At 42.5% G+C, this 13731-nt stretch overlaps 1 protein-coding gene across 2 annotated transcripts in view; it reads left to right on the top strand.

The window, feature by feature from the left end:
* The window catches only part of LOC150084414 (regulating synaptic membrane exocytosis protein 2-like), a 547165-nt gene that overhangs the window by 237972 nt on the left and 295462 nt on the right, over window positions 1–13731 (top strand). For both annotated transcript variants that reach the window (XM_090376052.1, XM_090376053.1), the window contains exon 3: window positions 5395–6715. In XM_090376052.1, the coding sequence (XP_090232178.1) occupies window positions 5395–6715 (1321 nt within the window). The remainder of the gene's footprint in view (window positions 1–5394; window positions 6716–13731) is intronic.

Here is a 13731-nt window from a genome sequence, read left to right on the forward strand (position 1 = left end):
TCAAGAGTACCATCTACTGGATTCAGAAGATGAATACAAAGCCCTCAGCCGATTTGCACTTGACGTCTTCAATAGACGACGAACAGAAATAGCCATCCACAACGATTACATGACCACAAATAATAAATAAAGACAAACTGATAAAACATCAACACAGAGGAAAGGATCGCAAAATACTAAGGACAAACGGCGTAATATGCAGCAGAATAAATGAAACAGCATCGACCTAGGAACCAATGGGAGTGGCTCCAGCCAGAATGTCGTCGCTCCCAGGATGAAACCACACACCTAGAAAAGGACCAAACCCCACCAACGAGTCATCATCAGACTGCACTTGCTGGAGGGCACTGCAAATTGCCGCTATGGCGAACTGGGCAGGGCTCCCTTGCCCAGCCCACTTTCACTTCCTATCCCTGGTGGGGTGAGGGGAAGGACTTCCTGCCCCCTCCCCACCCCACCACCCCCTCATTTCCCTCTGGTGGGGCAAGGGCATGCCCCACTGATATACCTGGGGTCGCCTTCCCTATTGACCCCATACTTCTGTCTTTTCCCCCCAGCCTTCCATCTCTCCCCCCTACTCTACCTATATCGCCAGCGAAAAGCGAATGCCCCACACAACGTAAAAATTTTAAATGCCAAACTCGACACACTTGCAACCTCTTTCGGCCTAATTAAATTCAAGCGTTTATCCCCCCCCCCTTTTTTTTTTTTTTATATATATAGGTCCTAGCCACTGAAATCTCAGGAAATTAGGTGGCAGGACCTGCCAGAGTACTTATCTAAAAATACTGGTGTGCCTAGTCTGCCTCCACGGGGCTAAGTGTGGGCAACGTTGGGCCTCAGTAGGGGTCCAGCGGCTAAATGGCCAGATGAACAACAGAACACAACACTACACATGTACAATATCCATACACTTTTAAATCTGCCTTCCCAGTGAACTGGTACACCCACAATGAGAGCAACGCGGAGATGGGGGAAACCCCTGGTGCCGTTAGACACTAAATACACTTTACACTTTACTTTGTGCTACACCAGGCGTTCTTCAGAGGGCCAGAGTCACTAATTGTACCTGGAATTTCTACCACTGCCTCAAAAGCTACTTCTCTAACCGTAAGGTCAGCATCAAAACAAAATATCACTGCATCACCCCGACATCTAACCCGAGGCTGTCCTCAGGGCTCCATCCTGGGGGTAAGCTGTCTGGAATATGATACTCGACGACTGGCTCCTGAGGGACTACCCACACATTACTCAGCTTTCTTACGCCGACGACATGGTTATCATCATCGAGGGCCCACCCGCGCCACCATAGAAACCCAGGCTACGGTTGTTCTCTCTGCTCTGTCCGTATGGGCCACGGAAAATAAACCCTCAGTCTCCAGTGAGAAGAGCAAACCCTCCTATTAAAAGGCAAACTGGACTTCTCCAGACCTCCTACCATACGTTTTAATAGCCGCCCACTGAAAAACTACCGATCGTTGAAGTACCTAGGAGTAATTTTGGACGACAGGAGAACTTTCATCCCCCATATCCAAGCTATCAAAGAAAAGATAAAAAATTACATCACTATGTTAGCACGCTTTACCCACAAGGACTGGGGTCTTAAAGGACCAACCCAACGCCTTCTATACTCAGCAGTATTTATATTAATTGTCGCATATAGAGCTGCAGTATGGTACCACCGAATGAGTTTAGTGCATGCTCCACGCAAAATTCAGCAAATTCAACGACTTATGCTACTACAAATGACCTGAGTATGTAGAACGACATCAACTGCCGCCCTACAGCTACTAACAGGCCGCCTCCCCTTGGACCTCTACGTCGCTTTTATCGGACTCTCTCATGCCATCAAGAAGAATAAGGAAGCTGAATTCCTCACTATTCAAATCCGTACCGATACCGACATCAAACAGGAACATAAACGTGTGTGGCTAGAATTGATAAACCTATGGCACACCCGCTGGAATAACTCCACAACTTGTGCAACTACTAAACTTTTCCTCCCCGAGGTAACCTACATCAACATACAACGTTCCACTTCGTTCTTCCCAAACGTCTATGCTTCCTTCCTATTAACTGGCCACGGGTCCTTCAAGAGACGCCTTCTAGAGTTCGGCCTAGTCGAGGATGCCCTCTGTACCTGCGGAGAACCTGAAGACTGGGATCGCGTGATGCACTCATGCAACGTATGCTTAGACCTAAGAATCCAACTACTCCTAGACCTCCACACTACAACACTTCGGCCAGAAACCAAGTTACTGGAATCTAATGATGCTTTCCGTGCACTAACCACTTATGCCAACGAGGTCTTTCGTCGTCGCTGGCATCACCTGCAACTCCCGAACGTTACTCCTGGATAACCTCCTCCATACAGCAACTGAAACCCAGCACCGGAAACTTCCAGTCATGAAATTGAAAATTGAGGCCAGCCCTGCCGACGCCGCTCCGTGCTTCTCCATTGTGACGATCCTGGACTCTTTAATTTGAACTTTACCTGTTCTCTTCTTCCTACCCACAATCCTTCTCCAGGACTCCCACAACTGCACCTAGCACTCTTCCTGTTCCTTTTCGCCTGGAAGGATGCTTACGCTCTGTCATCCCCCGCTATCTTGCCTGCCTTCCACTTTCCTGTCTCTTCTCTGCTCTTTCCTTGGCCCTCCCCACTCTCGCTCTTGCAGGAGTGTGGACGACCCGCCAGATGACTTTTACTTCCTAGTCCGGCTCCTCGTGCCAGTGGACGGATGCTGGGAGGCTCCTGTTGTTTGACTGGCCTCTTCGTTACTGGGAGGCGCGATCATCAGTAACGAAGAGGCCAGTCAAACAACACACTACTCACACATAACCCACACTGACTGGGTTTGCTATGTTAACAGAGTATTTAACGCGGATTTGTGGGAAACCACGGAACCGCATAACAATAACACTATGTCCACTATATACTATGTGCTACAGGCGCTTTTTTTTAGGTCCTAGCCACGGAAATCCCCGGGAAACTAGGTGGCAGGACCTGCCACAGCAACTTGTTGTGATACTGGACACACCCAGCTAGCCTCCACGTGGCGAGGTATGGACAACGTCGGCCCCACTAGGGGCTTGGCGGCCAATAAGCTGGACAAACAATGGGCACAACACATCACACTACACAAACATGGCCCACACACTTTCAAGTCTCTGGCTTGGCAGTGTACTGTCCTCGATACAGCGAACACACGCGGAGATGGGAGAAATCCCAGGTGCCGTCTGACACGAACATACCTTATACCTTATGTGCTACAGGCACAGACCGAAACTGCTTCGATAATGCCGGGACTACACTGCGTAACACATTAAGCCAATGTGGCCCCTCCGCCTGCGACTGCCCGGCTTCAAGTCGTCAAAAGGCCCGCCGTCTCAAAGAACCAAAAAACGGAAATGAAGTGATGCGGTCGCAACCCATGTTTTTATAGGCATGGTAATTTGCATAATGTGCGTCTCTGTAAGGTGGTAGATTAATTTCTATTGGATACTTCGAATTTGCATGCCAGGATTACATCAAATATTCTATATTCGCCTTCGGCGACACTGTTCACAATAAAATATTCATGAAAAATATTTTGTTCTGTTACTTTTTCCAAGAAGTGTATTAATACTTTTATACTGCAGGAAAATGCTCTGATTCAGATTAAATCGGCACTACTGGTAGCAATGTACTGTAGTAAGTAATTTCTTAATTCAGCTAAACTACGAATTTCTTCTAAAAGCAACTTTCAAGTTGGCAGTTTCATATTTAAAAAAAAAAAAAAAAAAAAAAAGAAACAATTGCATTAGAGTCACCCGGAATTTTAATTCATATACCCATGTGTATTGTGTCTGTAAATTGCGCATGTTCTCTGGTTGATTTGCTTGGTTTTATGGACGAAAACCCAGTTTCTTGGGGGGGGGGGGAAACCTTGCTATCTAAGCTGATACTGACTAACTCAACCACGAAGTGAAAAAGTCCATAAAAGTTCCTTGCGTCATCAACGGGATTCGAGCTCGGGCTTTTTCCACCCGGTGTGGGTAGGACGGTGATAATACCACCGTGCTACCGTGCAGGCATTTTAAATTATTTATAATAAATAAGAAAGTGACCTATCCCTACTTCCCTGTCGCGCCCAGTCAGAAGTAGACCTGAAGAGTATTTGTGGCATGAGGTGTAAAATTGCTACGCTCATTATACACTTCTTTGGAACGCTGTTGCAGTGTCATGTAAAATCACCATTCGCTTCAAAGGCAGTCAGCAGCCATCTGCCTCCATAGATTTTACAAATTGAATGATAACGTGTTCTGATGTGTCCAGGCATATATATAGGATAACGTTCCTTAGTTCTTGGAAGCGGGTCAATATCCAAACGGTCGTTTACACCTCATGCCACAAATACTCTTCAGGTCTACTTCTGACTGGGCGCGACAGGGAAGTAGGGATAAGTCACTTTCTTATTTACAGAACTGACCTTGCATGGTGCAAACCCGACAGTACAATGCATTAACTTGCTGGAATTAACCATTTACAAGCATTCAAAACCTGATGTACCTTCTTCATTGGGGGGGCGATTAATCAGGTTCTCTATCGGGTGGTACCCTCAGAGGATGACGCTATCCCTGACGGCGCTCTTCCAGTATCTCCGATACATACCATAACGTTGTTCCTAACAATCTGCAGTGTCATCAGAAAATATAAATGGGTTCATGGATCCATGCTGTTTACTCCATACCTTGGTTTCACCACCGTGCTAAACAACTAAAATTCACGGTGAATGAGCATTCCACCAAGCCAACTGTTACGGCGATGCTGGCACCTCTCCCTCCGTGCTGCTGCTACCATTTAATGTTAAATATCTGTTAGGTCACTTCGGCTGGTGATTTTACTGTCATAATGTCCAGAAATATTAACATCCAGCTAACGTACACAGCAGTATACACAATACACTTCCACTTTACAGACTGATTTTCGTTCTGGTCTGCGCGGTAGCACAGTGGTACCGTCACCGTCCTCCCCACACCGGGTGGAAAAGGCCCGGGTTAAACCCGTCGATAACGCTAGGAACTTTAATGGGCTATTTTTCACTCCGTGGCTGAGTTAATTGGTCTTAGGCGTAGATATAAAGGTTCCCCCCCCCCACGGCAACTCGGGTTTTTCTCCAGCAAAACAGGCGAATCGACCAGACAACGCACGCAATTTACGGACACAATACACAATGCACGGCAGATGAATTTAATTATTTGGGTGGCCTAAAAATAATACAGTAGTTTGGTTTTCGTTCGGGGAAGTGTACCTAATAAACTGCCCACGCTGTATATTTATAAGTGTTATGACTTAAATTTTGTTTTACAAATAGGTTATTCGTTTTTTTCCCCTCTTTTTTTTTCTATTAGGTGATCTGGGTATGTATTGTGTGTCGTAAGAAGCAAGAACTTCTAATCAAGACAGGGCAATGGGTTCATGGCGGAGTAACAGGGAAAGGAAACTCACACGAGGTGAATCCTTTCAGCGGTGATTTCATTGCTAACTCTGATAAGAAGCCAAAACTTGAAAGAGGCCATAGTTCCGAAAAAGAAAATATTCATCATTCTGGGAGCGGTCACGGGACGCCTACAATCTCACGGCGCGGATCCTTACAGCGTCAAGGTAGTCAGCAGAATCGTGAATTAAGAAGACAGTTTTCTCAAGAGAGAGAGCGAGAATTTCGTTCAACAGAGACCACTTTAAGGGACCACGGATACTACGATAAACAGGACGACAGGCAACTTTCCGACAGGAGTAACTCAATGACAGAGAAAAGTCCTCCTTCAGAACCAAAGAGGATCCGTTCCAACGTCGATCTTTTAGAAACAGCTAGAGACGATACAAGACATCATCGCGAAGGCACAGAGCGAGGACGCCATTCGCGTAGAGATGGTTCCCATTCTCGTGATCCTTCACCAAATTCACATAACAGAAGAGACTATGAAAGTGAAAGGACTAGAGATCATCATCGGAGTAGAGAACCGTCTAGTGAGAGGTACAGAGACAGGAAAGGGAGTAGGGAGTATGGTAGTAGGGATGTAGTACGCAGGGAAGAACTAGACGACCACAGAATGAGAGAAGGGAGCCCTCGAGAGGTTCCGAGGCATCGAGATAGGCTACGTGGTGACGATGGAACCAGAAGCCGCGACCCATCCACAGAACGCCGATCACGTCGTGATAGTGTCCATCATGAAACAGTGGACAGACATCGTGACCATTCCCGCAGTCATCGAGACTTAAGTTCAGGAAGACATAGCAGGTGTGATGATAGGAGAGAGGGGCCAATACAGCAGAAACTTTCAACATCATCTGATCGGGAATATCACAGTTCCTCTTTGTATTCGGTGGAATCAGACTCACGCTATCGATCCACTTCACCCATACCGCGTTGCATAGATGGTAGCCGAAGAAATCATCTCGATCCAAGTTCGGCTGCCTCTGTAATATCTGACAATAGATCGAGGAATCATAATAACAGAAGGAAATCAGAATCGGTAGTAAGAAACGATTCCTTAAGTTCCGATCAATCGGAGAGTGTTCGTCCACCACCACCAAAGCATCACAGGCAAAGGAGGGGTAAAAAACTTCGGCAGCGTTCATTTAGCAGCAGTGATGACGAGGTCAGGTCAACGCCGGAGTACTCTAGCTGCGAAGAACAAGAGATCGAGAGCGAGAGTGTCAGTGAAAAAGGTAAGCATTATCTTGATCTTTTTATCATCTCGTGTTTCATTTTAAAAGATTACGCATAATTATTTTTACTAATTCTCTGAATTCTTATTATCATTTCAGAATTTCTTTAAAAACAGGAAACAGCTTTCGATATGAATTCCTCTTCTTAGATATAGCGATGAATTTGGCTTAATTTATTAAGTAGACCTATCACTAGACCCCATTGTTCCTATCTTCCTTAAAATTTATGTTAAAATCATATAGTTAGCATTCCAAGACAGACTCTTAAGACTTACAATAAGAATAACTGTTTGCATAACAAAGTAAACCACTCGCATGTACTGTACTTTTTAACACTTGGAATAGTACACGATCGAATACTGTATTGATCGTAATGCACAGTGATAAAAAAACTTCATCTCCATTAACGATCGAGAGGGAGAGATACGAAATAATAGGATGAAACAGTTGAACTGTTTTTTTCTTATTCTCTTGGTGTCCTAATGCTTTCCTCTTAAAAAAATGCGCTCTTATCAAGCGACGCGGTTTCACTGTTTTGCAGTTGCAGTTCTAATGCTTTGTAACGAATTAGTGATAATTTAGTTATATAAAATGGCTTTGTTATATCTCAGAATATTTGATTTACATTCGAGCGGCCATCATTTCCTACCATCGGTAATTCTGTTTATTCTGAGATTGATTCAAAGGAAACCATTTTAATTTTTTCTTTTTCACAAGAGCCAAAAAATGGATATTGACAGATAAAATTTCGTTTTGGAAATAATACCCTCACGTAACGTTCTACCAGCTCAACATCAAACAACGTTAAGTATAATTTATGTCATATAGTCTGTATTTCTTTGTATGACAATTCGTCTCGTACAATCAGTGCAGATTTAATTCATTGCCTTTTAGCTGGTCCCTTTCTTCATTATTCTGTACTTTTAGTTTCAACCTACAGATAGTTGACAATTTTCCTGTCTCTGGCACCATTTTATGTTATTTTAAATTACTGTCTAAATACATAGGATATCTAGCACGGAAATTGGAAATGTGAAAAAAATAGTTTTCTGCCTTTAGCTAGATAATAATACCACAGGAGAAGTCTAACATATAGGAAGAATCAAAAGTTAGTACACAGTTTTGAAGTTCTCTGAAATATTGTCGAACGCGTTGCTTTGAAAGGTTTCGAGGTTAATCTTAGGAAATGCAGCTCTATTTCCTTTGCAGCTTCGAGGAAAACTAAGGCTTTAGTTAATTATTATTACATCAAGGAGATGCCGATTTCCAGAGTTGACGAAATTAAAGATCTGGGAGTTACATTTACCGTTGCATGTAGGTTTGATAAACATGTTAGAAATATATTAAACCAAGCTAAGAAAACAAATTGGCTTCATTAAACGGCAGACGTACAGATTTCTAGATCCTCAGTTCTCTGTGCTTCTATTCAAGACAACTATACTCTCTATACTGGAGTTTTCTTCTCCTATATAGAACCCATACTATGCATACTTGATACAGCAAATAGAATCGCTCCAGATGAAATTTATCCACTATCTTTCCAGACTTAACCCCATGATTTACCACAGAATCTTCTACCAAAATCTCTATTCCTACTTCAAGCTTCAATCTCTGGAAACTCGGCGAACTGTTCTTGATTTAAAAGTATTGTACCACATCTTCGCTGGTTCAACCTACCTGCTGGATCTTCTATGCCAAATTGACGTTCACGCTCCAGCGGTGGCTACTAGACAGAAGACTACATTTCACATTGGTAATTATAGATTAGAGATATCCAGGAACTCCTTCTTCAAAAGAACATTGGCACTCATGAACAAGTTTGACTTGGATATGGCTGTGAACAAGAAACAGTTTCACAGAACTGTTTGGAGTAGGTTGACTGATTGACGGATGAGTTCTGGGCTAAAGATGTCCTCATTAATTCGTATGTGTGTGTGTGTGTGTGTGTGTGTGTGATGATGTATCCTGCAGCAACCTGCTCTCTGCGATTTTTCATGGCGCTGGACTTGACGTCATGAATATCCTTTTTATTTCCGTGAATTGCACTTTTCTTATCCCAACCATCAGCCGGACGACAGAGAAACCACGAATAGTGGCTCACATGTTAAAGATTTGGCAGCGCAGATGGGAGATGTCGCCAAAGGGTCAAGTTACAAGGAGCTTCCTACCGATAGTCGCAAAAATGTACCCAAAAGCCCCCTCGTGGTTCTATCCTGGGCTAAATACCAACCTTCCTCCTGACGGGCCAAGGCTCATTTAAAGCAAAACTGAACGCACTCGGAATAATAGAAGAGTCCACATGCACCTGTGGAGAACCTGAAACCTGGCAGCATATTATGCACGACTGTGAATGCTACGAAGAACACAGAAGTAGACTTATAACTGAGATTCAATACTTGCCGAAAAATCAAGAGTACCATCTACTGGATTCAGAAGATGAATACAAAGCCCTCAGCCGATTTGCACTTGACGTCTTCAATAGACGACGAACAGAAATAGCCATCCACAACGAATAGATGACCACAAATAATAAATAAAGGCAAACTGATAAAACATCAACACAGAGGAAAGGATCGCAAAATACTAAGGACAAACGGCGTAATATAATATGCAGCAGAATAAATGAAACAGTATCGACCTAGGAACCAATGGGAGTGGCACCAGCCAGGATGTCGTCGCTCCCAGGATGAACCCGCACACCTAGAGAAGGACTAGGCCCCACCAACGAGTCATCATCGGACTGCACTTGCTGGAGGGCACTGCAAATTGCCGCTATGGCGAACTGGACGGGGCACCCTTTCCCAGCCCACCCTCTCTCCCCATCCCTGGTGGGGTGAAGGGATGGTCTTTCTTCCCCCTCCCCACCCTACCACCCCCTCTTTTCCCTCTGGTGGGGCAAGGGCATACCCCACTGATATACCTGGTGTCACCTTCCCTATTGACCCCATATTTGTCTTTTCCCCCAGCCTTCCGTCTCTCCCCCCTACTCTACCTATATCGCCAGCGAAAAGCGAATGCCCCACACAACGAAAAATTTTAAATGCCAGACTCGACACACTTGCAACCTCTTTCGGCCTAACTAGATTCAAGAGTTTACCCCCCCCCCTCTTATATATATATATATATATATATATATATATAGGTCCTAGCCACTGAAATCTCAGGAAATTAGTTGGCAGGACCTGCCACAGTACTTATATAAAAATACTGGTGTCCACGGGGCCAAGTGTGGGCAACGTTGGGCCTTAGTAGGGGTCCAGCGGCTAAACGGCCACAATTTCCATACACTTTTAAATCTCTGTCCTTCCCAGCGAACTGGTACACCCACAATGAAAGCAGGACGGAGATGGGGGAAACCCCTGGTGCTGTTAGACACTAAATACACTTTACACTTTGTACAAAGTGTATTATTCTACCAGTTATTTTTATGTTTTGTACAATCTTTGTTCTGTTATACACTTTAACTTTGCGCACGCCTATTGTGTATATTATGTTAAAAATAAAATAAAACATGTTCGAACATTAACTTTGAAGAACTACAGCATGGGTTTGTTAAGGGGAAGTCTTGTTTGACCAATTTGATTGGATACTCTGATGTGATCACAAAGGAACTGGATGCAAAAAAATATTTTTGATATCATATGCTTGGATTTCAGGAAAGCTTTTGATACTGTTGCATGTGGAAGACTGCTGTACAAGTTGGAGCATTAAGGGAAAGTTACTACAATGGATGAAAGGATGGTTGAGTGGGAGAATGCAGAGAGTGGTAATCAATGGACACTGCTTTTCGTGGACTAATGTTATGAGTGGAGTTCCCCAGGATCCCGTGTTGGGCCCATTGTTGTTTTCTGTATTAATCAATGACATTGATGAAGGTTGGTTGGTTATTAGGGTTTTTATGGCGCATCAGCATCTACACATTGATGAAGGTATATCAGGCTTAATGTCCAAGTTTGTAGACGACACAAAGGTTGGTAGGGGTGTTAATGATAGTAATGACAGTACGCTACTGAAACAGGATCTAGAAAAGTTGAGAAGATGGGCTGATAGGTGGAAACTTCACTTTAAACAGTTTTCTGACTTTAGCTAGATAATAATGGCACAGGAGAAGTCTAATATATAGGAAGAATCAAAAGTTAGTACACAGTACACAGTTTTGAAGTACTCTGAAATATTGTCGAACATGTTCGAACATTAACTTTGAAGAACTGCAGCATGGGTTTGACAAATGATTGACAAATGCAAAGTACTGCATATGGGTAGCAGTTACCCCAGAGTAACGTACCAACTCTGCGCGGTACTATACTTAGGGTAGTGGAGTGTAATGTACCAACTCGCGGTATCACACTCCGTGTGGAGAAAAAGAGCTGGGGATAATTGTGCAGTCAGAATGAAGTTTTCTGATCAGTGCAGACGGTCTGTAAGAGCAGTCTGCGCGGTAGCACAGTGGAATCGTCACCGTCCTCCCAACACCAGGTGGAAAAGGAACGGGTTCGAATCCCGTCGATGACACGAAGAACTTTAATGGGTTTTTTTGACTCCGTGGTTGAGTTAGTCGGTCTTAGTCATAGAGATATCAAGGTTTTTCCTCCAGAAACTGGGTTTTTTTTTCGTCCAGCAAAACAGACAAATCGACCAGAGAACACACGCAATTTACAGACAAAATAAATATATGGGTAGATGTAATCATTTACCGGTGACCCTAACATCATAATTTGGTCTGCAAGAGTAGCTCATGCGGTCTTGTCAATGATATACAGGAACTTTACTAGCAGGGATAAGGAGATGATTATGCCCTTGTATAAGGCAATGGTGAGGCCACAACTTGAGTACTGCATACAGGTCTGGAGGCCTCATTTTAGGAAAGATGTAGAGCTGCTGGAACGAGAACAGAGGAAGGACAACGAGATTGGTGAGTGGAACACAGGGTTGCTCTTACCAAGAAAGGCTTAAGTTTTGAAAATTGCAGCGTCTGGAGACTAGGCACCTGAGGTGATCTAATTAAAATGTATAAGGCCTTGAATTGTTTGAGCAAGCTCAATATTCGTGGAAATTTTCCTGTTGCTCAGATTACGCGCCTGAGTGGGCATAAATTCAAATTGAGTAAAAAATAGTTGTAGAATAGATGTGCGGAAATTTTCCTTTAGCCAGCGGATGATTGATTGCTGGAACAAACTTCCATCTGTCGTTGTGGAAGTAGACAGCTAAATAAATGCAAGCCTGAATTACACAAATTTTGGAGTGAATGGATGGGTGAAACGGGAAGGGTTTTTTTTTTTTTTTTTTGGCTGATGGCAAATAAGCTTGCTTTCTTGCATCATATGGCTTTATTAATGTTAATGCTAATGCTAACTGTAACATACACATATTGACATATTGAGTGTGTGTTTTGGTTTATTTTTGTAGTTGAAAGGAATTGCAGAAAGATTTGACTAAAATGTTCCTCCGAAAAGGGCTACAACAAACTTTCCCCGCAACTCTCTTCTCACTAACTTTTATAAATAAATAAATACATGTTCTGTTTACACTTCGGACGACCACAGGGTCACAGCAGTTCACAAGGCAGAAACAGCACCGTATTTAGCAGCTACCGACTTGAACCCCTGTCACTAAAGCAGGTGTATTTATGCACCCTCGAACTGACAACTCGGCTACGGTGGCCGTATGATGACGAATGAGAGCTGCTTTCAAACTATCATTATTGACGGCTACTATGAATGAAACATTACATGACACAAACTTTTATCATCTAACACGCTAAAAGTAATCATTAATTAACCTATTTTATTAGTTTTTACATAAATGATTAATTAAAACCTTACCGTTGGTTAACCTACTTTAGGTAATCATCTGACGCCATGTTGATTAAACAATTAATTTAATCTAACTGTTGATTAACCTATTTTAGGTAACTTATTCTTATTTATGACGAAAATTTTCCTAACAAAAAAAAAAAAAAAAAAAAAACAGATGCCTTGTCGAGTTCAGAGAAAAAAAAATCTGAAACCTTTTGATTTTTATTTCTAATATGAGGTGCCCCTTGAGCACATTTTGCCATGCGGTGCAGAAGTTCAGCTAATGGGTAGAGGCTCATAATGTCAGCTGTATTGATATTTGATTAAACAGCGTGTTACTAATTAAATTATCATATATGACAATTAACAGCATAGATTATGTCAGAAAATTTATTTAATGCCAGCATTTTTCACAGAGTTACAGCTTGTTAATTTCATAAAGTTAGAATATTATTCCAAGTTGAGAAAAATGTTCGTGATTTATTTGATAGACCAGTGTCACAAAGGAACATTAGTATAAATGGAACGGAATGGAGCACAGATGTTCTTCTGATGAATCTGTAGATGTAAATCAGAGAAAATTTTGAGAATAAATTAGTGCTAGTGAGATTTATTTTCAGTGTTTCATAAAATGTGCTTTTTATGAATCCTTTATAATTTAAAATTTAGTTTTCCATCAATTTCTGAAAATAGTGCTTTCGTGTCTACTATGAATAAAGTGAGAAAAAAAATTTCGATTGTGTGTTCAAACACTTTTCAGATTTTGATTCAAAGAACACAGGTTATAACTGGGGCCAGCTATAACTTAATCTAGCAAATGGCAATAAATGTCAAGCATATTGATAAATGCAAAAACGCTTCCTTGAGCTTTTCATATCGTGATCAGTTAACTGATCTGAGGTGGAGAGCGAGGGAATACAGTATTCATTTTCCACCAAACATGTACACTGCTCGACAAAATTAAACAAGTAGAAAACATGGTGTAACTCGTACAGCTTGCGATCAAGCAAGACAAAATTTGGTATGGTGGTGTAAATGAGGAGACAGCAAGAAACCGGATAGGACATTTATAGGGTTGTATAAGAAATACCAAAAAGGGTACAAGACGCTCTAAAATACGGTCACATGACATCAGTACGCCATGTGATCACCTCCAACGGGGAAACAGGCATGACAGCGGTGAACCATGCTCGATATATTGGATCCTATAAGATTTCATGG

Source organism: Mastigoproctus giganteus, chromosome 6 (assembly GCF_048544385.1).
Source record: "Mastigoproctus giganteus isolate SK-2022 chromosome 6, ASM4854438v1, whole genome shotgun sequence".
Taxonomy (NCBI): domain Eukaryota; kingdom Metazoa; phylum Arthropoda; class Arachnida; order Uropygi; family Thelyphonidae; genus Mastigoproctus; species Mastigoproctus giganteus.